The 23,435-nt window shown below is 48.2% G+C and overlaps 1 protein-coding gene across 1 annotated transcript in view; it reads right to left on the bottom strand.

The window, feature by feature from the left end:
* Positions 1–1,654: 1,654 nt before the first annotated feature.
* LOC142246739 (astacin-like metalloendopeptidase) overlaps positions 1,655–23,435 on the bottom strand; it is a 48,169-nt gene continuing 26,388 nt past the window's right edge. Inside the window, exons 2-11 of the mRNA XM_075319791.1 lie at positions 9,629–9,679; positions 9,389–9,544; positions 8,008–8,125; positions 5,361–5,539; positions 5,196–5,280; positions 4,868–4,995; positions 4,000–4,281; positions 3,810–3,919; positions 3,308–3,536; positions 1,655–1,659 (exon numbers count right to left, since the gene is read on the bottom strand). Coding sequence (XP_075175906.1) covers positions 1,655–1,659; positions 3,308–3,536; positions 3,810–3,919; positions 4,000–4,281; positions 4,868–4,995; positions 5,196–5,280; positions 5,361–5,539; positions 8,008–8,125; positions 9,389–9,544; positions 9,629–9,679 — 1,343 coding nt within the window. The remainder of the gene's footprint in view (positions 1,660–3,307; positions 3,537–3,809; positions 3,920–3,999; positions 4,282–4,867; positions 4,996–5,195; positions 5,281–5,360; positions 5,540–8,007; positions 8,126–9,388; positions 9,545–9,628; positions 9,680–23,435) is intronic.

Here is a 23,435-nt window from a genome sequence, read left to right as displayed (position 1 = left end):
CAGGGGTGCGGGGTCCGCCTGTCAGTGCTCAGACCATATGCTGCACACTGCAGAGGTTACAGGGGTGGGGGGTCCGCCTGTCAGTGCTCAGACCATACTCCGCACACTGCAGAGGTTACAGGGGTGGGGGGTCCGCCTGTCAGTGCTCAGACCATACGCTGCGCACTGCAGAGGTTACAGGGGTGGGGGGGTCCACCTGTCAGTGCTCAGACTATACGCCGCACACTGCCTCACATTGCTCTGCATAGCTGTTGTCCCAGAAGAAAGCCTCTAAAGATGATGTACAAGAAAGCCCACAAACAGTTTGCTGAAGACAATCAGAATAAGGACATGGATTACTGGAACCATGTCTTGTGGTCTGATGAGACCAAGATAAACTTATTTGGTTCAGATGGTGTCAGCGTGTGTGGCGGCAACCAGGAAAGGAGCACAAAGACAAGTGTGTCCTGCCTACAGTCAGGCATGGTGGCAGAGCATCATGGTTTGGGGCTGCATAAGTGCTTCCAGCTGTGGGTGGCTATAGATCATTTATGGAACAGTGAATGCCAACATGTCCTGTGACATCCTGAAGCAGACCATGATCCCCTCCCTTCATATTCCAACATAACGACACCAAACTCCTTCAAGACCCCGACTGCTCTGCTAAAGAAGCTGAGGATAAAAGTGCTGGACCGACCGAGTGTCTCTAGACCTAAACACTATGGATCATCTGTGGGGCCTCCTCAAACAGAAGGTGGAGGAGTGCAAGGTCGGTAACATCCACCAGCTCCGTAATGTCATCATGGAGGATGGAAGAGGATCCAGCTGCTACTCTGAGGCACTAGTGACCTCCAGGCCCAAGAGAGTTAAGGCCGTGCTGGAAAATAATGGTGGCCACACAAAGTATTCACACTTTGGTCACAGTTTGGCCATTTTCACTTATGGGGTGTACTCACTTTTGCTGCCAGCAGTTTAGACATTAATGGCTGTGTGTGTGTGTGTGTGTGTGTAGAGTGATTTAGTGGACACAAATTTACACTGTTATACAAGCTGCTCACTGACACTGTACATTGTATCACAGGGTCATAGCTTCCAAGTTAGCTTTTTCCCTCCGCCGCCTCAGGCACTGGCCGTAAATAAACTATTTAATATTCATATTGGTTAAAGGCCGACACTAATTAACAGCTAGGTGTTATGTTTGTGGTTGGCCACACTGAGCTTTAAATAATAAAATTCAATCTTCCTTCTGTCACCACTAGGGGGAGCATCGGAGTTTACTGCATACAACTTGTGCATTGAATAAATCAGTATGCGGTAAGCTCCCCCTAGTGGTGAATAATATGATTTACGTCTATAACTTTGTAGATTTGGAGAAATGTATCACAAGAGCAGAGATCCAAGCAACAGGGATATACATATTGAACTGCTCACCCAGGTTGTGCGGTCGCAGGGGACCCTTAAGGGTATTGCAGCACTATTAACCCTTCCAAGTGCAGAGTAAAACTCAATATGAGTGATATATGTATAATATATAATTTATTTCTATATAAAAAAGAGAACGTGAACAATAGAATACATTCAATTAACAATAGCAGAATGATGTCCGGTCTCTGATGACGGGGTCTTGGTCTTGCAGGAGATTAATAATGTCCGATGGAACGTTTCTTCCCGTAGATTACACTGCAAGAATACAAAGAATAGTAAGGTCATGGTGATAACAATGATATTGTCATGGCTTCGCTGTGCGGAGCATTTTGCATTTGAAAATGCTCTGCTATGTGTCTTGTGCATTTGCTGACAGGTTGTCTTTCAGCACTAGGGTCCATGCTGGTTTTGGGAGGTGCCTTCACAGATGTGCCTCGTTGCTGGTGATTGCTCTATTTCTTTACTGGGCTTGCTCTGCCTGAACCTCGCCAGTCGTTCTTCCTGTTTTCTCAGTGTGCTCTTGGCTCCTGTCTGGTGTATGTGTTCTGATCTTGGCTTCTGACCTTGGACCTCTTCCTGACCACGTCTCTGTCTGCTCCCTGAACCTTATACATTACCTCCCGCCTTCTGACCTTGGACCTCTTCCTGACCATGTCTCTGTCTGCTCCCTGAACCTTATACATTACCTCCCGCCTTCTGACCTCGGACCTCTTCCTAAACACATCTCTGTTTGCTCCCTGAACCTTATATGTCATCTCCCGGCTTCTAACCTGGGACCTCTTCCTGACCACGTCTGTCTGCTCCTTGAACCTTATACATTACCTCCTGCCTTCTGACCTCAGACCTCTTCCTGAACACGTCTCTGTCTGCTCCCTGAATCCTATATGTTATCTACCGGCTTCTAACCTGGGACCTCTTCCTGACCATGTTTCTGTCTGTTCCCTGAACCTTATACGTTACCTCCTGGCTTCTGACCTGGGAACTCTTACTGATCACGTCTCTATCTGTGCCCTGAACCTTATACATTATCTCCCAGCTTCTGTGTTCGGTCCTCTTCCTGAACACTTCTCTGTCTGCTCACCGAACCATATATATTACCTCCCGGCTTCTGACCTCAGACTTCTTCCTGACCACGTCTCTGCCTCCTGGCTGATGATCCTGGTTTATCTGACTTCCCTTCTATTCATACTGATCGTAATATCTAGAACAGGGTTCCCCAACTCCAGTCCTCGAGGGCCGCCAACAGTGCATGTTTTCAGGATTTCCTTAGCATTACATGGGTGTTGGAATCATCAACTGTGCAGGTGATTAAATTATCACATGTGCAATACTAAGGAAATCCTGAAAACATGCACTGTTGGCGGCCCTTGAGGACTGGAATTGGGGACCCATGGTCTAGAATCACATATATATAGATAGAATATGATCGGAGGGGATACGACAGCTGGAACCTTCATTGATCTAGGGAATTTAGAGTTACTTAGGGTTGTCCCCCATCACTATTTGTCATTCCCGGCCATCCATTATGCAAGGAACTGTAGCAAAACCCTATTGACGTGAAAGGTTCCTCGCAAAATCGGGGGCCAGAAGGATGAGAAGACCTAAAAGCAGCCCTCAGGATCGAAAAGGTTCCCCGAGATCAAACTCTCATTCATTATAAAGTATCGTCACTTTATGAGATGGAAATTCCTGATGATAGAACACTAAGATCATAACATTTGATGACCTCTTTTGAGGGATTGTTTAAAATGACAAAAATATGGATACCTTTTCCAAAAAACATTGTCACGTTTCCACAGGCCATATTTGTTCTCACATCTTTAACAACTTCAATCTTAGAGGACCTTATACCCAGCTAAAAACCAAATGACCCTCCAACCTGGTGAATCACTCCGAGCCTCACCTGCTTGGTAGACCAGACTGAATCCCCTCTTCTCGACACTTTGGTCACTGGTGAAGACAATTTGCATGGTGTTGGTATAGGAAGTAATGGGTGGTGGGATATTCTGCCCGCAGAAATCCCTGAGCCTATACATGATATCGAGATCCCTTCCGTTATAAATCCTCAGCCTGTCGAACGGGCAGTTGACCTCATCGCCCTCAAGGATAAAATCTGTGAAGGTGATCTTGAACTATAATGAAAAAAAACAGGACAGATATTGGAGTAGGTTTGTTCCAATTGTGAGACCCCTTCACTTTCCCCAGAAGCGAGTGGTGTTGTCCACATCCTCATGGATAATGTCCCTATCATCCATATTGTATCCATGCATGTCGAAGGAAGGAATGGGATGGAGGCAATGTTGGCACCATAGGTTAAGGTGTGTTGTATGTGTCCCCTCTAATTTGATAATTGATGGAGGTGATCAACGACATATGGAAAGGCCTAGAGAAATTGGTGTCATTACCCGATCTGTGGTGGTGATGTTCCAGTGACAGTAAGCATTACTTGGGTAATTTTGGGGATAATTTGGAGATACTAAAATTCCTTCTGGTCCTGTCAAGTTCCCTCCACATCCTGTAAGAATATTAACAATTACTTATAAATCCTGAAAAATACAAACAGATCATTATCTATGGTGAAAATAAGGGTCTTACCAGTGTGAACAGGCATGCCAAGCTTCACATTAACCCCGGTGGTTGTACTCATTGTGGTTGATGTTGTAGCGGTGGTCGTTCTAGTTGTCATTGGTGTCGTAGAAGTGGTTGTTTTCGCTGTGATTGGTGTCGTAGAGGTGGTTGTTCTGGTTGTGGTTGGTGTTGTAGAGGTGGTTGTTCTGGTTGTGGTCGGTGTTGTAGAAGTGGTCGTTTTAGTTGTGGTTGGTGTCGTAGAAGTGGTCGTTTTAGTTGTGGTTGGTGTCGTAGAAGTGGTCGTTTTTGCTGTGGTTGGTGTCGTAGAAGTGGTCATTCTTGTTGTGGTTGGAGTTGTAGAGGTGGTCGTTCTTGTTGTGGTTGGTGTCATAGTGGTGGTTGTTCTTGTTGTGGTTGGTGTCATAGAAGTGGTCGTTCTTGTTGTGGTTGGTGTAGCAGTGGTGGTTGTTTTTGTTGTGGTTGGTGTTGTGGAGGTGGTCGTTCTCGTTGTGGTTGGTGTCGTAGTGGTGGTTGTTGTCGTAGGTGTTTTATTGGTGGTCGTTCTTGTTGTGGTTGGTGTCGTAGTGCTGGTTGTTCTCACTGTGGTTAGTGTTGTGGTGGTGGTTGTTCTCGCTGTGCTTGGTGTAGTGGTTGTGGAAGATGCGGTGGTGGTAGTTATGGAAGTGCTAGGAGTTGTTGTGGTGTTGGTAGAAGGGGTGAGTTGGGTTGTGCCTCCTATAGAAAATTAATTGGTGATTAGTTTGTAATACTTAGTCTATTTATGGTCAGGGTCTTCCCCTATATGAGGTCAGGAGATTGGTAAAATAACAGGTCCCCCTCTCCGGAGCTCAGGACTGGGGTCTAATCAATTTTTATTAAACGAGTGATTACTTACTGCACTTGTATAGACTGTTAATCTTTATGATATCCAAATAGCTCATGGAGAAATCGCGTCCGAGCTGCATGCTACTATTGTGAACAGCAACCAGAGTTGACAGAATGCCGTCTTTGGAGAAAGCCTTACTGGAAGAAAACGAGATGAAAGGGAGGTGAAGGGATCCATACTGGAAATACGTAACACATTAGTCCAGTTCACGAGCTCCTAATCTAAAGCTCCTATGTCATCAGGTCTAATGTTCTGTATAGGGGAGTATTCTGGCTCTGGAGTCTTTGGGTTTTGGAGTACAGACTATTGTCATGAATACATTGACATGTAGACTTACTTTGGATAGTGCAAAATGGAGCCATAGTCGTAGGCAGTAAGGTCTTTGTTGTACGTGTCGGCTATTTCAAAATTACCCCTAGCATCTGTAATGAGATTTTTGGGGTACTTAATCTACACGGAGATTGTATCTATAGGATGGATGCAATCATGTCAAGGAACGTACCAGACTGGATGTTATCCCACTGAACTTTTACGTATTCATCTCTGTCACGTCTCACATGCTCGTGGTTCAGACCTAAAGCATGAAGAACCTCATGTGTGACGATGCCTGACCAGATACATCCCGGCTTCTCCAGGGAGATGTACTGTGCCTCACCAATGTGACCTATTGACGACCAACACCTGCAAGAGAATAGAAGAAGACAAATAAAGTACGGATCCCGATAGGAAATGTGGCTGGATTAAATCATGGAAAGTAAAAGGATGAGTAGTGATGATAGGTTCTCCAAAGATCTGGTGCCCAAGCCTTTAATACTAATATGACTTAATGTATCTACCTCTCTATCTCTAGGCATGCCACCAGCCAATGTGTCAGCTTCAAAGACCAATCATGAGTTACCCATATTCTAAGCTAAGGTCCGTAACTGCAGGGCAGTGGTAACTTACTACTCCAGGGTCCATATCTCCAAGACATCTCTAGAACACTGACTACTTACTACTCCAAAGTATATATCTCAAGGACATTGGTCACTTACTACCCCAAGGTCCATATCTCAAGGACATCGGTAAACTTATACTCCAAGGTCCATATCTCAAGGAAATTGGTCACTTACTACCCCAAGGTCCATATCTCGAGAACATTGGTAAACTTACTACTCCAAAAGTTATCTCCAGGACATTGGTTGCATACTACTCAAAGTCTCACATCTCTGTGACATTGGAGACTACTATGTTAGGTGCACATATCCAAGACATTGGTGATTTAATACTCCAAGGTCTATAACTCCAGGACATTGGCAACGTACACATCATCTGTATCTCCAGGACAGTGCTGAATTAGTACTCCAAGGCCTGTATCTCAAAGACATTGGTATCTTACTAGTCCAAGGTCCATATCTCCAGGATATTGGGAAACTTACTACCCGAAGGTCCTTATATTCAAAGCATTTCCAAGACATTGGTCACTTACCATGCTAATGTCCATATCTCCAGGACATTGGAGACTTAATACTCCAAGGTCCATAACTCCAGGACATTGGTGACTTACTATACTAAGGTCCATTTCTTCAAGAAATTGGTAAACTTACTACTTCAACACTGAATCTCCAGGACATTTGTGATTTTTTATTCGAAGGTCCTTCTGTCCAGGGCATTGGTGACTTACTTTGCTAAGCTCTGTATCTTCAGGACATGGGTGACTTAATACTTCAAGGTACATAACTCCAGGACATTGGTAATGTATACCAAATCTGTATCTTCAGAACATTGGTGACTTACTATTCCATGTCCCGTACGTAAGTGACACTGGTGACTTACTTCTCCAAAGTCCAAGACATGTCCAAGACATTGGTCACTTAATACTCCAAGGCCCATATCTACAGGACAATGGTGACTTACTAGTCCAAGGTCCATATCTCCAAGACATTGGTGACTTACTACTTGAAGGTTATTATTTCCAAGACATCTGTAGGACATTGGTGACTTTTTACGCTAAGGTCCGTATCTCCAGGACATTGGTGACTTACTAAGGTCCGTATATCGAGAACATTGGTGACTTACTATACTAACGTCCATATCTCGAGAACATTGGTGACTTACTATTCCATGTCCCATATGTAAGTGACTTACTATTTCAAACTCCAAGACATGTCGAGGACATTGGTCACTTACTACTCCAAGACCCATATCTACAGGACATTGGTGACTTACTAGTCCAAGGTCCATATCTTCAAGACATTGGTGACTTACTAGTTTAAGGTCCATATCTCCAGGACATTGGTGACTTACTACTTGAAGGTCAATTTCTTTAAAACATCTGCAGAACATTGGTGACTTATTATGCTAAGGTCCGTATCTCCAGGACATTGGTAACTTACACCAAATCTGTATTCTCAGGACATTGGTGACTTACTACTCCAAAATCCAAGACATGCCCAGACATTGGTGACGTACTACTCCAAAGCCCATATCTACAGGACATTGGTGACTTACTAGTTCAAGGTGCATATCTCCAGGACATTGGTGACTTACTATGCTAAGGTCCGTATCTTGAGGACACTGGTGACTTACTATGCTAAGGTCCGTATCTCCAGGACATTGGGGACTTACTATGCTAACTAAGGTCCATATCTTCAGAACATTGATGACTTACTATTCCATGTCCCATGTGTAAGTCATACTGGTGACTTACTACTCCAAAGTCCAAGACATGTCCAGGACATTGGTCACTACTACTCCAAGGTCCATATCTCCAGGACATTGGTGACTTACTACTCCAAGGTCAATATCTTCAAGACATCTGCAGGACATTGGTGACTATTATGCTAAGGTTCGTATCTCCAGGACACCAAATCTGTATTCTCAGGACATTGGTGACCTACTACTCCAAGGTCCATATCTCCATGTATACATTTACTAATCAGATATCACAGACATCTGTTCTATCAGATCGATGGGGTCCTGACATCCCAAATCTTGTCATTGGCTTTGAATCCAGATCACCACTATATAGAAGAACGTGAGCTCATCCGAAATTAGTACAATACGTCCCCAAGGTGACTTAGTCATTTGTTTTATGTCACGTCAGACATAAATATGTTCCTCTACTAGGTTATCTGCACATCTAGGATGTCCCTCACATCCGTACGTACCCTGTAGAGGCCACGAAGGTGATGTAGTCGGTCTCTGACGTCTGCGGCTTGAAACGTATGCAGGTGACATCCTCAATGTCACTTAGGGCGGCTTTAATTACGACGCTGTCATAGGAACCTTGAAGTAAACAGAATAATTACGATATATGTGCTGTGTAGATGCCGCCGTCCTCTTCTCCTTTTCACTTGCAAGCCCAAACTTTATACTAACCTAGCCCTAATTCTAACCCTAACTTTAGTCCTAGTCCTAAACCTAATTCTAACTTTTGGAAAAAATATAAAATCATAAAGCCAGTTCTTCGTAATGACTGAAGAAAGTATTGAACTACATCCACTGCGTTTCATTAATTACTGTTTTCATTCATCAGCTATTCAGATTTTGTCATCTCAGTAACTGCCTATGCAGAGTGCAGCAGTTGAAATTAGGTTTTTTTGATCGGCTGCTGTGCTCTGTATAGGAAGCGAATGAGATGACAAAGCTCTCAGGATGTTGAAGGGAGCTTTCTCACCTCAGTTACTGCCTATGCAGAGTGCACACTATGAGATGAGTTTGTCATCAGCTGCTGCGATCTGTACAGGCAGTGAACGAGATGATAAAGCTCTGAGAATGAAGAAGTGAGCTTTGTCATCTTAGTCACTGCCTATGCAGACTGCAAGAGATGAGATGAGTTTGTCATCGGTTGGTGCGCTCTGTATAGGCAGCTCACAGGATGATGAAGTGAGGTTTGTCATCTCAGTAACTGCCTATGCAGAGTGCAAGAGATGAGATGAGTTTGTCATCGGTTGGTGCGCTCTGTATAGGCAGCTCACAGGATTATGAAGTGAGGTTTGTCATCTCAGTAACTGCCTATGCAGACTGCAAGAGATGAGATGAGTTTGTCATCGGTTGGTGCGCTCTGTATAGGCAGCTCACAGGATGATGAAGTGAGGTTTGTCATCTCAGTAACTGCCTATGCAGAGTGCAGCAGTTGAGATGAGTTTGTGATTGGCTGCTGCGCTCTGTATAGGAAGCGAATGAGATGACAAAGCTCTGAGGATGATGAAGTGAGTTTTGTCATCTCAGTTACTGCCTATGCAGAGTGCAGCAGTTGAGATGAGTTTGTGATTGGCTGCTGCGCTCTGTATAGGCAGCGAACGAGATAATGAATGTCTCAGGATGATGAAGTGAGTTTTGTCAACTCAGTCACTGCCTATGCAGAGATCAGCGGACGAGATGAGTTTGTCATTGGCTGCTGCGCTCTGTATAGGCAGCAAACGAGATGACAAAGCTCATTTTATCATCCTGAGAGCTTTGCCATCTTGGTTGCTGCCTATGCAGAGAAACAGATACCTCCATTGTATGGTATTATATCTTCATATAGCGAGGCAATGCATTTATTACCAAAATCACTGGATATGGAGTAAGGCACGTAGACGAATCCATCTGTAGAGCTCGGCCATAGGCAAATGCTCCTCGGGCACCGATTAGAGCTTCTTCCAATCTTATAGGCAATGTCCAAATCTTTGATTAGAAAGCTTCCAGTTAAGAAGGATCCTCCTGGGGGGTAAAACATGGCGGTGGTACATTAGCACAACACCATGGCAAGGCTACAAGGAATATATAATCTCCGCTGATCCTTACCTCTGCTGACATTGTTCATTTTGTCAAACCAGTTTGGATCCGTCCTGGTGCCTATAAGAAAACAAATTGTAAACTTTTTGGAAATCCTTTAACCCCAGACCCGCGGAGGAGGAGGGCAGCAATCCCACCCCTGCGGAACCAGGCATTTCAATAATGATTGTATAACTATGGCTGCAATGAGCGCCCCCTAGTGGCAACTGTGGTCAGACAGAACTTTATTGACATTTCAGCGTCCCTATATACTGTTTATAGGGACAGTCTTCTGGCACTGTGTATAGGGGAGCACTCTTCTAACACTGTTTATGTGGGAGCACTCTTCTGGCACTGTTTATGTGGGAGCACTCTTCTGGCACTGTTTATGTGGGAGCACTCTTCTGGCACTGTTTATCTGGGAGCACTCTTCTGGCACATTTATGTGGGAGCACTCTTCTGGCACTGTTTATGTGGGAGCATTCTTCTGACACTGTTTATGTGGGAGCACTCTTCTGGCACTGTTTATGTGGGAGCACTCTTCTGGCACTGTTTATGTGGGAGCATTCTTCTGACACTGTTTATGTGGGAGCACTCTTCTGGCACTGTTTATGTGGGAGCACTCTTCTGACACTGTTTATGTGGGAGCACTCTTCTGGCACTGTTTATGTGGGAGCATTCTTCTGACACTCTTTATGTGGGAGCATTCTTCTGGCACTGTTTATGTGGGAGCATTCTTCTGACACTGTTTATGTGGGAGCACTCTTCTGGCACTGTTTATGTGGGAGCATTCTTCTGACACTGTTTATGTGGGAGCACTCTTCTGGCACTGTTTATCTGGGAGCACTCTTCTGGCACATTTATGTGGGAGCACTCTTCTGGCACTGTTTATGTGGGAGCATTCTTCTGACACTGTTTATGTGGGAGCACTCTTCTGGCACTGTTTATGTGGGAGCACTCTTCTGGCACTGTTTATGTGGGAGCATTCTTCTGACACTGTTTATGTGGGAGCACTCTTCTGGCACTGTTTATGTGGGAGCACTCTTCTGACACTGTTTATGTGGGAGCACTCTTCTGGCACTGTTTATGTGGGAGCATTCTTCTGACACTCTTTATGTGGGAGCATTCTTCTGGCACTGTTTATGTGGGAGCATTCTTCTGACACTGTTTATGTGGGAGCACTCTTCTGGCACTGTTTATGTGGGAGCATTCTTCTGACACTGTTTATGTGGGAGCACTCTTCTGACACTGTTTATGTGGGAGCACTCTTCTGGCACTGTTTATGTGGGAGCACTCTTCTGGCACTGTTTATGTGGGAGCATTCTTCTGACACTCTTTATGTGGGAACATTCTTCTGGCACTGTTTATGTGGGAGCATTCTTCTGACACTGTTTATGTGGGAGCACTCTTCTGGCACTGTTTATGTGGGAGCACTCTTCTGGCACTGTTTATGTGGGAGCACTCTTCTGGCACTGTTTATGTGGGAGCATTCTTCTGACACTGTTTATGTGGGAGCACTCTTCTGGCACTGTTTATGTGGGAGCATTCTTCTGACACTGTTTATGTGGGAGCATTCTTCTGGCACTGTTTATGTGGGAGCACTCTTCTGGCACTGTTTATGTGGGAGCACTCTTCTGACACTGTTTATGTGGGAGCACTCTTCTGGCACTGTTTATGTGGGAGCATTCTTCTGACACTGTTTATGTGGGAGCACTCTTCTGGCACTGTTTATGTGGGAGCATTCTTCTGACACTGTTTATGTGGGAGCACTCTTCTGACACTGTTTATGTGGGAGCACTCTTCTGACACTGTTTATGTGGGAGCACTCTTCTGGCACTGTTTATGTGGGAGCATTCTTCTGGCACTGTTTATGTGGGAGCATTCTTCTGACACTGTTTATGTGGGAGCACTCTTCTGGCACTGTTTATGTGGGAGCATTCTTCTGGCACTGTTTATGTGGGAGCACTCTTCTGACACTGTTTATGTGGGAGCACTCTTCTAGCACTGTTGATGTGGGAGCACTCTTCTGACACTGTTTATGTGGGAGCACTCTTCTGGCACTGTTTATGTGGGAGCATTCTTCTGACACTGTTTATGTGGGAGCAGTCTTCTAACACTTTATGTGGGAGCACTCTTCTGGCACTGTTTATGTGGGAGCACTCTTCTGGCACTGTTTATGTGGGAGCACTCTTCTAACACTTTATGTGGGAGCACTCTTCTGGCACTGTTTATGTGGGAGCACTCTTCTAACACTTTATGTGGGAGCACTCTTCTGGCACTGTTTATGTGGGAGCACTCTTCTGGCACTGTTTATGTGGGAGCATTCTTCTGGCACTGTTTATGTGGGAGCATTCTTCTGGCACTGTTTATGTGGGAGCACTCTTCTGACACTGTTTATGTGGGAGCATTCTTCTGACACTGTTTATGTGGGAGCAGTCTTCTGGCACTGTTTATGTGGGAGCATTCTTCTGGCACCATTTATGTGGGAGCACTCTTCTGACGCTGTTTATGTGGGAGCACTCTTCTGGCACTGTTTATGTGGGAGCATTCTTCTGACACTGTTTATGTGGGAGCAGTCTTCTGGCACTGTTTATGTGGGAGCATTCTTCTGGCACTGTTTATGTGGGAGCACTCTTCTGACACTGTTTATGTGGGAGCACTCTTCTAGCACTGTTGATGTGGGAGCACTCTTCTGACACTGTTTATGTGGGAGCACTCTTCTGGCACTTTATGTGGGAACATTCTTCTGACACTGTTTATGTGGGAGCAGTCTTCTAACACTTTATGTGGGAGCACTCTTCTGGCACTGTTTATGTGGGAGCACTCTTCTAACACTTTATGTGGGAGCACTCTTCTGGCACTGTTTATGTGGGAGCACTCTTCTGGCACTGTTTATGTGGGAGCACTCTTCTGGCACTGTTTATGTGGGAGCATTCTTCTGACACTGTTTATGTGGGAGCATTCTTCTGGCACTGTTTATGTGGGAGCATTCTTCTGGCACTGTTTATGTGGGAGCACTCTTCTGACACTGTTTATGTGGGAGCACTCTTCTGGCACTGTTGATGTGGGAGCACTCTTCTGGCACTGTTTATGTGGGAGCATTCTTCTGGCACTGTTTATGTGGGAGCACTCTTCTGACACTGTTTATGTGGGAGCACTCTTCTGGCACTGTTGATGTGGGAGCACTCTTCTGGCACTGTTTATGTGGGAGCATTCTTCTGACACTGTTTATGCGGGAACACTCTTCTGACACTGTTTATGTGGGAGCAGTCTTCTGGCACTGTTTATGTGGGAGCACTCTTCTGGCACTGTTTATGTGGGAGCATTCTTCTGACACTGTTTATGCGGGAACACTCTTCTGACACTGTTTATGTGGGAGCAGTCTTCTGGCACTGTTTATGTGGGAGCACTCTTCTGGCGGTTTATGTGAGAGCACTCTTCTGGCGGTTTATGTGGGAGCACTCTTCTGGCATTGTTTATGTGGGAGCACTCTTCTGGCACTGTGTATAGGGGAGCACTCTTCTGGCACTGTTTATGTGGGAGCACTCTTCTGGCACTGTTTATGTGGGAGCACTCTTTTGCACTGTTTATGTGGGAGCACTCTGCTGGCACTGTTTATGTGGGAGCACTCTTCTGGCACTGTTTATGTGGGAGCACTCTTTTGCACTGTTTACGTGGGAGCACTCTTCTGACACTGTTTATGTGGGAGCACTCTGCTGGCACTGTTTATGTGGGAGCACTCTTTTGCTCTGTTTATGTGGGAGCACTCTTCTGACACTGTTTATGTGGAAGCACTCTTCTGACACTGTTTATGTGGGAGCACTCTTCTGGCACTGTTTATGTGGGAGCACTCTTCTGGCACTGTTTATGTGGGAGCACTCTTCTGACACTGTTTATGTGGGAGCACTCTTCTGGCACTGTTTATGTGGGAGCACTCTTCTGGCGCTGTTTATGTGGGAGCACTCTTCTGGCGCTGTTTATGTGGGAGCACTCTGCTGGCACTGTCTATGGACAGAACTATTTTAGCACAGATTGTGGGGAGCACCCTGATGGCACTATTTATGGGAAGCACTTTCCCAGCACTGTTTATAGGTAAGCACTCTCTGACACTGTTTATGGGGGTGAGGGCATTCTGCTGGCACTGTTTATGTTGGAGAACTCTTCAAGCGTTGTTTATGGGGAGCACTCTGTCTACACTCATAATGGAGAGCTCTCTGTTGTGAGGGGGTGTGGCGCCCTAGGACCTGGTCGCCACAACAGCATTGCCCTCCCAAAGGGTTAATGCTGAGCCTGGAGGTAATTGGGAGATCCATTGGCCAGCAGGTTTAACACCCAACACAGTTCTCCCTCCGGCCAGCAGGGGGAGCTCTGAACCTGGAATTCCAGGGAGCCTTCCTCTACCCGACCAGAGGGAGGAAGTGGAGTCGGTCTGAAGGGAGTAGCGGAAGTGAGCAGACGCAGAGTGAGCTGTCCTGTGAATCTGGGGCCTAGAGCTGGAGCAGCTTGGCCCAGGGAAGCAGGAATAGCTGAGAGGCAGCAGAGAGACTCAGACATCGGAGTCTGTGGTTGCCAGGGTATAAAATCCGTCCCTGGTAGCCGAGTCCGAAGGGCAGGAGAGCTGCAAGCCCCTGGCCCAGAAACATCCAAGGTACAGCTGCAGCATCAGGGCCCGGTGTGGACTCCAGCGGAGAAGCACCAGAGAGAGGGTCTGCGCAGCCACCTACAGAAAGAAGGGACGTGCCATCGGTCCCAGCAGCAAAGAGGGCCATTGCTGGATTCAGAGAAGCAGGGTCCTATCATCACAAAGCAAAGTACAGGAGTAGGCCTCATACTCAGCTGGCCAGAAAGATCATCCCAAGTACTTCCAGGCCGACCGGATCCCCATCACCACCTGTAACGGTCTCCCAGGACTGGACTGTTTCCAGAGTAAAAGAGGAGAAGGTAAAGAGACTGTTGTTTGTGCCTGGTTCTTTCCTCGCCTGTCGGCCCTGCACCGTGTTAGCCACACAACACCATAGACTTTCAAGGGCACCAACTGTATCCCGGGGCATCGCTCCACCTGTGGGGAGCAGTACCATCATAGCTGCCATAACATCACCCCGGAGTTCTCCCATAGCCGCGGCGGCTTAATAGCCGCATACCACAGGTGGCGTCACGAACATTAACTTTAACTCATCAGCCACATATTCAACTGACACCCACCAGGGCCACGGAGCCGGGCCCAGCCACCACTGACGACCACCGGACTAGTCCGGCCCGGCACCGGGTGTCCCACAGCCCTGGGGTGGGCGAGTCAACTTTTGGCGTCACGAACAGGATTTCGTGCCCGGTCACACCGGGTACTGTGCGCCTGAAGAATTGCGCTTTAAAGACTGTATTACTGCGTGTTTCACTGTTTGAAAACTGCCGCCGCCATTAGCCTCACTGAGCGCAGGAAGAAGGGGGGCGTGCCTGACAAAGAGCGCGAAGGGAGCGCGCCATCAGAGCAGAACGCTGTTAACCCCGCGCGACCCAGAAGGAAATTTGAAAAGTGAACGGAGCCTGGTAAGGTTCACTAAGGGGGAGGAAGATGTCCGACGCAGAGGGAGGGCAGGTGGCTGCCATAGCCCGAGACGCCGCAGCACCAGCCGAAGCGATCCCTGTCGCCGTCGCCCCATCCCCCGCTGTAGCGCCGGTAATGCCGATCACCATGCCGTACATACCGGGCGCAGAATGGCTGCCGCAGTACTCCGGGGAGTCCCATACCTTGAGCGACTTCAGAGAAAGCCTGCACAGCTTGTTCCGGGTGTATCCGCTGACTGAGAGCCAGAAGGTGGGCATATTAATGGGACAGCTAGCCGGCGCAGCCCAGCGTGAAGTGAAGTCCTGGCCTGATACAGATAAAGGGACAGTAACCCAGATACTGGCCAAGCTAAAGAGTACTTTTGACACCCGCACCGCAGCAGAGATAAAGATGAGATTCTTTGGGTGCAAGCAGCGGGCCACAGACAGCATAAGGGACTATGCCTTAAACCTGCAGGAGGCCCTGAAAGCGGTTAAACAAGTGGACCCAGAGAGTGTACGTGAGGAACACAAACTCCTAACTGAGCAGTTCATAGAGGGGCTCCTGTCAGATGCCCACAGGACCCAGCTGCGTATCATGGTCCTGCAGAACCCTGCTCTGGACTTTGCAAAGTTTAAGGACCAGGCCATACGGGTACTGAGAGAATCTACACCGAATGACCCAGTACCCCTCCGGCCTCTTGCTATCACGTACCCCGGGGTGGTGCCTGCAACACGAGCCACTGCAGGGGCTGAGGCGCAGTCCCTGGATAAGGATCCCACTGCAGAGCTCAGACAGCAGTTCCAGGAGCTGACCAAGACTGTGGCTGCCCTTGCCAAGACCGTGCAGTCTCTACAAGTGACCCCATCGCCTGCAAGAATCGAGTTGGCCTCCAGCCCAGATGACGTCCCATGGATGCGACAGAGGAGGGTTCCGCCGACCCGAGGCAGAGACACAGACCGGTATGATTCAACGGGACAACCGATCTGCCGCCGCTGCAGCCAGGCGGGCCACATTGCACGATACTGTCCTTTAAATGGGCCGAGCCTGGGGCCAGGAGCCGACCCCCAGGTGTAAGGAAGCCCGGCTCAACACCCAGCCGCAGCAAGTATGTGGGAGGACGACCGGTCCTTCCCATTGTGCTGGATGGGATCCCTTTGAATGCCCTCCTGGATACGGGGTCCCAGGTAACAACCATCCCCTACAAACTGTACAAAAGATATTGGGCTGATTCAGACATTGACCATGGCCCAGATGATGATTTAACAATTGTGGCCAGTAATGGTCAGCCCTTACCTCAAATTGGGTACAAAGAAGTAACCATTAAAGTGGGGCGGGTAGAATTGCCGTGTCAGGGGATGATAATTGTAGATATTGATCGCAAAGAATCTGACCCATTGGTAACCATTGGTACAAATGTGATAGAAAATTGTGTTGCCGAAGTGATAATTTTGTTGCAACAGGCGTCTGAAACTGCCAGCTCCGGGCAGCAGCGTGCCCTACAGAGGGAGATCAGAGCCCTGATGAGGAGGCAGCAGGTAGAGCTGGCCGGAGGAGAAATTGGCAGTGTGAGGGTAAGTGACCCCCTCCCCATTGCAATACCCCCAAGAAGTGAAATGTTGATATGGTGTCGGGCAGCAATAGGCCTCAAGGGTCAGGATTACCATGCCTTGGTAGAACCGGTGTATTCAGACAGCAGGCCTGGAGTCCTGATAGCCAGAGGGGTAGCAGACGTCCGCAAGGGGAGAGTGCCCATCCGTGTCCTGAATTGTGGGGAGGAGGAAGCCAAATTGCCCCGGTACGCCACTGTAGCAAAACTGTACACTGTCAGCAACAACACCATCAAAGCAGTGGAACCCTTGATCCCGTCCGACCAGGCGGAAGACAATGGCTCCAAGGGGCAGCTGGAAGACTGGTGCCAAAACTTACATGTGGGCACCGACTCCACCCCCTCACACCAAAAGCATGGGGTTTACCGGGTGGTACAGGAGTACGAGCGGGTCTTCAGCAAACACCCCCTAGATTTTGGGCAGGTGAAAGGGGTTAAACATCAAATCCCCACGGGAGATCATCCTCCCGTTAAAGAGAGATACCGCCCTGTACCCCCCGCACAGTATCAGCGTGCCAAAGAAATGTTACGGGAAATGAAGGAGGCTGGGGTTATCAGAGATAGTTGTAGCCCCTGGGCAGCTCCACTAGTGCTCGTAAAGAAAAAAGATGGTACAATGAGAATGTGTGTAGATTACAGGCAAATTAACCGCATTACACATAAAGATGCTTATCCACTACCCAGAATAGAGGAGTCACTAACAGCCTTAAAGTCAGCTAACTATTTCTCCACCTTGGATCTCACCAGTGGGTATTGGCAGGTTCCCGTGGCAGAGGCGGACAAGGAGAAGACTGCATTTACGACGCCAATGGGCCTCTGCGAGTTCAACTGTATGCCATTCGGGCTCTGCAACGCCCCAGGGACATTCCAACGGTTGATGGAGTGCTGCTTGGGCCACCACAACTTCGAAACCGTGCTGTTGTACCTGGATGACGTCATAGTCTACTCCAAGACTTATGAAGACCACCTGAAGCACTTAGCAGAAGTGTTTGAGTCTTTGTCAAAATATGGCCTGAAGATCAAGCCGTCCAAATGTCACCTCTTGAAGCCAAAGGTACAGTACCTGGGTCATGTGGTCAGCGCAGAAGGTGTGGCACCTGATCCGGAGAAAGTCACCGTAATCAAGGACTGGCCAAGACCCACCACGGTAAAGGAGGTGCGGCAGTTCCTTGGGCTGGTGGGCTACTACCGAAGGTTCATTGATGGTTTCACCAAGATAGCAGCGCCCCTTCAAGATCTCCTGGTGGGCCAGCCAAAGCAGGCTAAGAAGCAGAGCCCTCCCTTTGAATGGAGCAGCCAACTAGAAACATCCTTTGTCCAGCTGAAAGGGGCTCTCACGGGAGAAGAAATTCTGGCCTACCCTGACTACAGCCAGCCGTTTGTACTGTATACAGACGCCAGCAACGTGGGCCTGGGAGCCGTGTTGTCCCAGGTGCAGGGAGGCAGAGAGAAGGTGATAGCGTACGCCAGTAGGAAGCTTCGGCCCACAGAAAGGAATCCAGAAAACTACAGTTCCTTCAAGCTGGAGTTCCTCGCTATTGTTTGGGCAGTGACTGAACGCTTCAAGCACTATCTGGCGTCGGCCAAGTTCACATCTTCACGGACAACAATCCGTTGACACACCTGGCAACAGCCAAGTTAGGTGCGTTGGAACAGCGGTGGATGGCCCGGCTGTCTAACTTTGACTTTACCATCAAGTATCGGGCTGGCAAGAAGAATAACAATGCTGATGCGCTGTCCAGAATGCCTCACTTACCCGAATCTGGAGAAGACCTGGATGAACTCGAAGAGATAGAGTTACCGGCTTTCCATCATCAGGGTGTTTCCCAGTGTGAGCATGCTGTGGGAGTGAAGCGCTCGAGCCAACACGAGGTCTCGGTTAACCCATTACTCCACCATAATTGGGAAGAGACACAGAACGGTGACCCGGCTGTGCGATTGGTCAAAGAAAAGCTAGCACAAGCTGAGACTCATCTTGGCCCAGATGCTCCAGAAGAAGCCCAGCAGTTGTGGAAAGAGAGGGGACGACTGTTCACCTACCAAGGCAAGCTCTGCAAGAGATATGTCAACTATCGAACAAATGAACTTGTCTGGCAGATAGTGGTTCCGCAGAGAGATGCTCCAATGGTCCTAGCAGCGTATCATGATAACGCAGGACACTTCGGGTGGAAGAAGTTGGAAGCCCTACTCCGTGATCGGTTCTATTGGGTGCACATGAGAAAGATGATCGAGAAGTGGTGCCGAGACTGTGGCCCGTGTAACCTGAGGCGGAAAGACGATGCCAGCCAAAAGTCTCCCCTACAGCCAATTGTCACAAAGCAGCCCCTGGAGTTGGTGGCCCTGGACCACGTGAAGTTAACACCAAGCCGGTCAGGCTATGTGTACGCCCTCACCATTGTGGACCATTACTCTCGTTTCCTGGTAGTAGTGCCTGTGAAGGACCAGACAGCCAGGACAGCAGCTAGAGCGTTCCAGGCATCCTTTTGTCGACCTCACGGCTATCCGGAAAGGGTACTGACTGATCAGGGTCCTGCATTCGAGGCTGAAGTGTTCCAAGAGTTCTGTAACATGTACGGTTGTAAGAAAATCCGAACCACACCGTACCACCCCCAAACCAATGGACTGTGCGAGAAAATGAACCATGTGGTTATTGATATGCTGAAGACCCTGCCGCTGGAGGAAAGGAACCAATGGCCAGAAAAGTTGCCAGATCTGGTAGACCTGTACAACCACATCCCAGAGAATTCGACCAACTGCAGCCCCGCTTACCTGATGCGAGCCAGACCAGGCAAGTTGCCTGTAGACTTTGAGATGGGGACTGTGTCGCCTGAGGCGGTTCAAGAAATAGAGGATTGGGATACAGAACGGCAGCAGCGGTACCGTAAGGTCCAGGAGTGCGTAGAGAGGAGCCTGTCTCAAGCAAGAACGAGGCAAGAACAGCATTACAATCAAACAGCCCCAGCAACTCCCTTAGCACCTGGAGAACAAGTCCTCAAGAAGAAGCGGAAGACGCATAAATTGGATGATCAGTGGGAAAACGAGCCCTACACCATTATCCCCTCCAACTTTGACAACAGTAAGGTGTGCCTCATAAGCAAGGATGAAGGCAAGACTTGTCAAGCAGTATCCAGAGACCGCCTGAAGACGTGCCCTGAGCGGTGCAAAGTTCAAAAGGAAGTGGAGGAAGTTCGAGAAGAGGGGGAAGAGATGATACAAACAATCCTCGGCAAATTCCCCAAGACTTGGACCCGCATAAATGGTGCCGTAGTGGTACCGGTCCTGACGTTCCCACAGTTGGTCGAGCCAGAAACAGAACAGGTTCCGGATCCACCCAAAGAACCGTCCGCCCCGACACGAGGTGACACGCCAGCAGTGGAACAGGAGGATCAACCCCCTGTCAGTGGTGAACCTGTCATACCCTTGGCGACTCTTAGACCACATGGGCGATCATCATGCATACCTATTGGGGTTAGGCCTACCGGTAGTGCTGAGATAGGAGACACACTAAGTAGTCAGGGACAAACACCAGAGCTACGCAGGTCCCAACGCAGCACTCGGGGACAACCCCCTCTAAGGTATAGGGAATCAAATGTATAAAGGAGAAAGAAAGAGTATTTATTGGAATGTAAATAGTTATGCGAAATGTCTGTAATGTTGTGTACAAAATGTTCTTTCTTTTTCTTTGATTGTGAAAATGGACAATTGGGCCACTGGACTATGGGTGGCCAACACCTAAATTGTTCATAGTTAGCACCAGTGTGCTCGATACCCCTGAAGAAAAACCCGTCCGGCGTGCATAGAGTGGGGTCATCAATGCTCTGACGCACGCCCAGAGCCTACGTTGGGGGTTTTATCGCGGCGGGTCCCCCATGGAGCAGTGTAATGGACACCCGGCAGGGAGCCACACTGGACTCTTATAGTACTGTTTGAATTTGTAACGTTAAAGAGAATGTGCCTCCCATTTTGGGATGAAATGTATGACATGTTATGTTTTGTTTCCACAGTCCGGGAGTACTGAATTTAACTAAGGGGGAGTGTGGCGCCCTAGGACCTGGTCGCCACAACAGCATTGCCCTCCCAAAGGGTTAATGCTGAGCCTGGAGGTAATTGGGAGATCCATTGGCCAGCAGGTTTAACACCCAACACAGTTCTCCCTCCGGCCAGCAGGGGGAGCTCTGAACCTGGAATTCCAGGGAGCCTTCCTCTACCCGACCAGAGGGAGGAAGTGGAGTCGGTCTGAAGGGAGTAGCGGAAGTGAGCAGACGCAGAGTGAGCTGTCCTGTGAATCTGGGGCCTAGAGCTGGAGCAGCTTGGCCCAGGGAAGCAGGAATAGCTGAGAGGCAGCAGAGAGACTCAGACATCGGAGTCTGTGGTTGCCAGGGTATAAAATCCGTCCCTGGTAGCCGAGTCCGAAGGGCAGGAGAGCTGCAAGCCCCTGGCCCAGAAACATCCAAGGTACAGCTGCAGCATCAGGGCCCGGTGTGGACTCCAGCGGAGAAGCACCAGAGAGAGGGTCTGCGCAGCCACCTACAGAAAGAAGGGACGTGCCATCGGTCCCAGCAGCAAAGAGGGCCATTGCTGGATTCAGAGAAGCAGGGTCCTATCATCACAAAGCAAAGTACAGGAGTAGGCGTCATACTCAGCTGGCCAGAAAGATCATCCCAAGTACTTCCAGGCCGACCGGATCCCCATCACCACCTGTAACGGTCTCCCAGGACTGGACTGTTTCCAGAGTAAAAGAGGAGAAGGTAAAGAGACTGTTGTTTGTGCCTGGTTCTTTCCTCGCCTGTCGGCCCTGCACCGTGTTAGCCACACAACACCATAGACTTTCAAGGGCACCAACTGTATCCCGGGGCATCGCTCCACCTGTGGGGAGCAGTACCATCATAGCTGCCATAACATCACCCCGGAGTTCTCCCATAGCCGCGGCGGCTTAATAGCCGCATACCACAGGTGGCGTCACGAACATTAACTTTAACTCATCAGCCACATATTCAACTGACACCCACCAGGGCCACGGAGCCGGGCCCAGCCACCACTGACGACCACCGGACTAGTCCGGCCCGGCACCGGGTGTCCCATAGCCCTGGGGTGGGCGAGTCAGGGGCACTCTACCTACACGGTCCACAGGTCATTAATAGCAGCTGTGATTGGTTGCTATAGGCACAAAGGACATTCATAGTATAAGAAGCTTATGTGTGAGGTAATATGATATCGGTGGAGGGACGGATAGAGAGAGACAGAGACAGACAGGGAAAGAGACAGAGAGAGACAGACAGGGTCAGAGACAGACAGAGACAGAGAGAGAGAGAGACAGACAATCAAAGATACAGAGAGACAGACAGACAGGCACAGACAGGGAAAGAGACAGACAAAGGCAGACAGGCACAGACAGGGAAAGAGACAGACAGAGACAGACAGGGAAAGAAACAGACAGGGAAAGAAACAGACAGGGAAAGAGACAGACGGAGAAAGAGACAGACGGGGAAAGAGACAGACGGGGAAGCAGGCAGACGAGGAAACAGACTGACAGACACAGAGATAGAGAGACAGACAGAAACAGACAGAGACAGAGATAAACAGAAACAGAAAGACAGACACAGATAGAGAGAGACAAACAGAGACAGAGAGACATGGATAGAGACACAGACATACATGGATAGAGACAGACACACAAACAGACAGGGAAAGAGACAGACAGGGAGACAGACACACAGAGACAGGAACACAGAGACAGACAGAAAGAGACAGACACAGACAGACAGAGACTAGGAGAGAGACAGTTACTATCCCGGGCAACGCCCAGGTAGTAAAGCTAGTATATATATATATATATATATATATATATATATATATATATATATATATATATATATATAGTATATACAGGGATGATGGATGATGCATAAACCAATATATCACCACACAGATTAATTTATGCCTGTATGGGCCGCCTATTATCCCAATGTATGCAGAGCATTCCCGCTATTGTCTGATTATCTAATTATCTGAGTCTTTCATTAACATTTTATATAATCTCATCATTATCTTGAAATCAATTATTGCTCAGGATGAGCTAAATATACAGGAGATGTCACACACAAGATATTGTAAAGATGAGCAGTGCCGCTGCACCGAGGAGGGCAACAAGTGCATGCAATGCCTGAACAATAAACAGTGCAATGGCGCCACCTACAGGGAAGAAATAAGCAAATTGACGACAGAACTCAAGCTCTACACAGTGAATTGCAGAAAGATTGATGGCGGATAACTTACTGTCATCTGTGGATGTTTCCGATGAGTTGTGTTGGTCCGGCAGCCATGTATCTGTGAATATATAGATGATTAATTAATGTTTCATAGTTAGCTTGTTTGTCCATCCCCCATTCTTTACACTGCAGCACAGCAATCTTAAATGGGTCTATGCAGGCACAGCCCATGGACAAGAGCAATTTTTCCTACTACTCCTGTAATTCAGATGGGTGTCCGCCGGGAAAGTGACGGAGCACCGACTCTACTTTGCCCGGATTTACTTTGCCAACGTCCACCGTATATGTGCAGTAGTTGTGCCCACTGCCTACTTTATACAGCGTAAGTGCCAGCTGTGGTATACAGACGGCATCCAAGTTTGCTTTTTGTGAACATACCAAGCTCATAGCTTAAAGGGGTTGTCCACTACTTTTACA

The sequence above is a fragment of the Anomaloglossus baeobatrachus genome, chromosome 7 (assembly GCF_048569485.1).
Source record: "Anomaloglossus baeobatrachus isolate aAnoBae1 chromosome 7, aAnoBae1.hap1, whole genome shotgun sequence".
Classification (NCBI taxonomy): domain Eukaryota; kingdom Metazoa; phylum Chordata; class Amphibia; order Anura; family Aromobatidae; genus Anomaloglossus; species Anomaloglossus baeobatrachus.
This window is presented reverse-complemented; position numbering and strand designations above follow the sequence as displayed.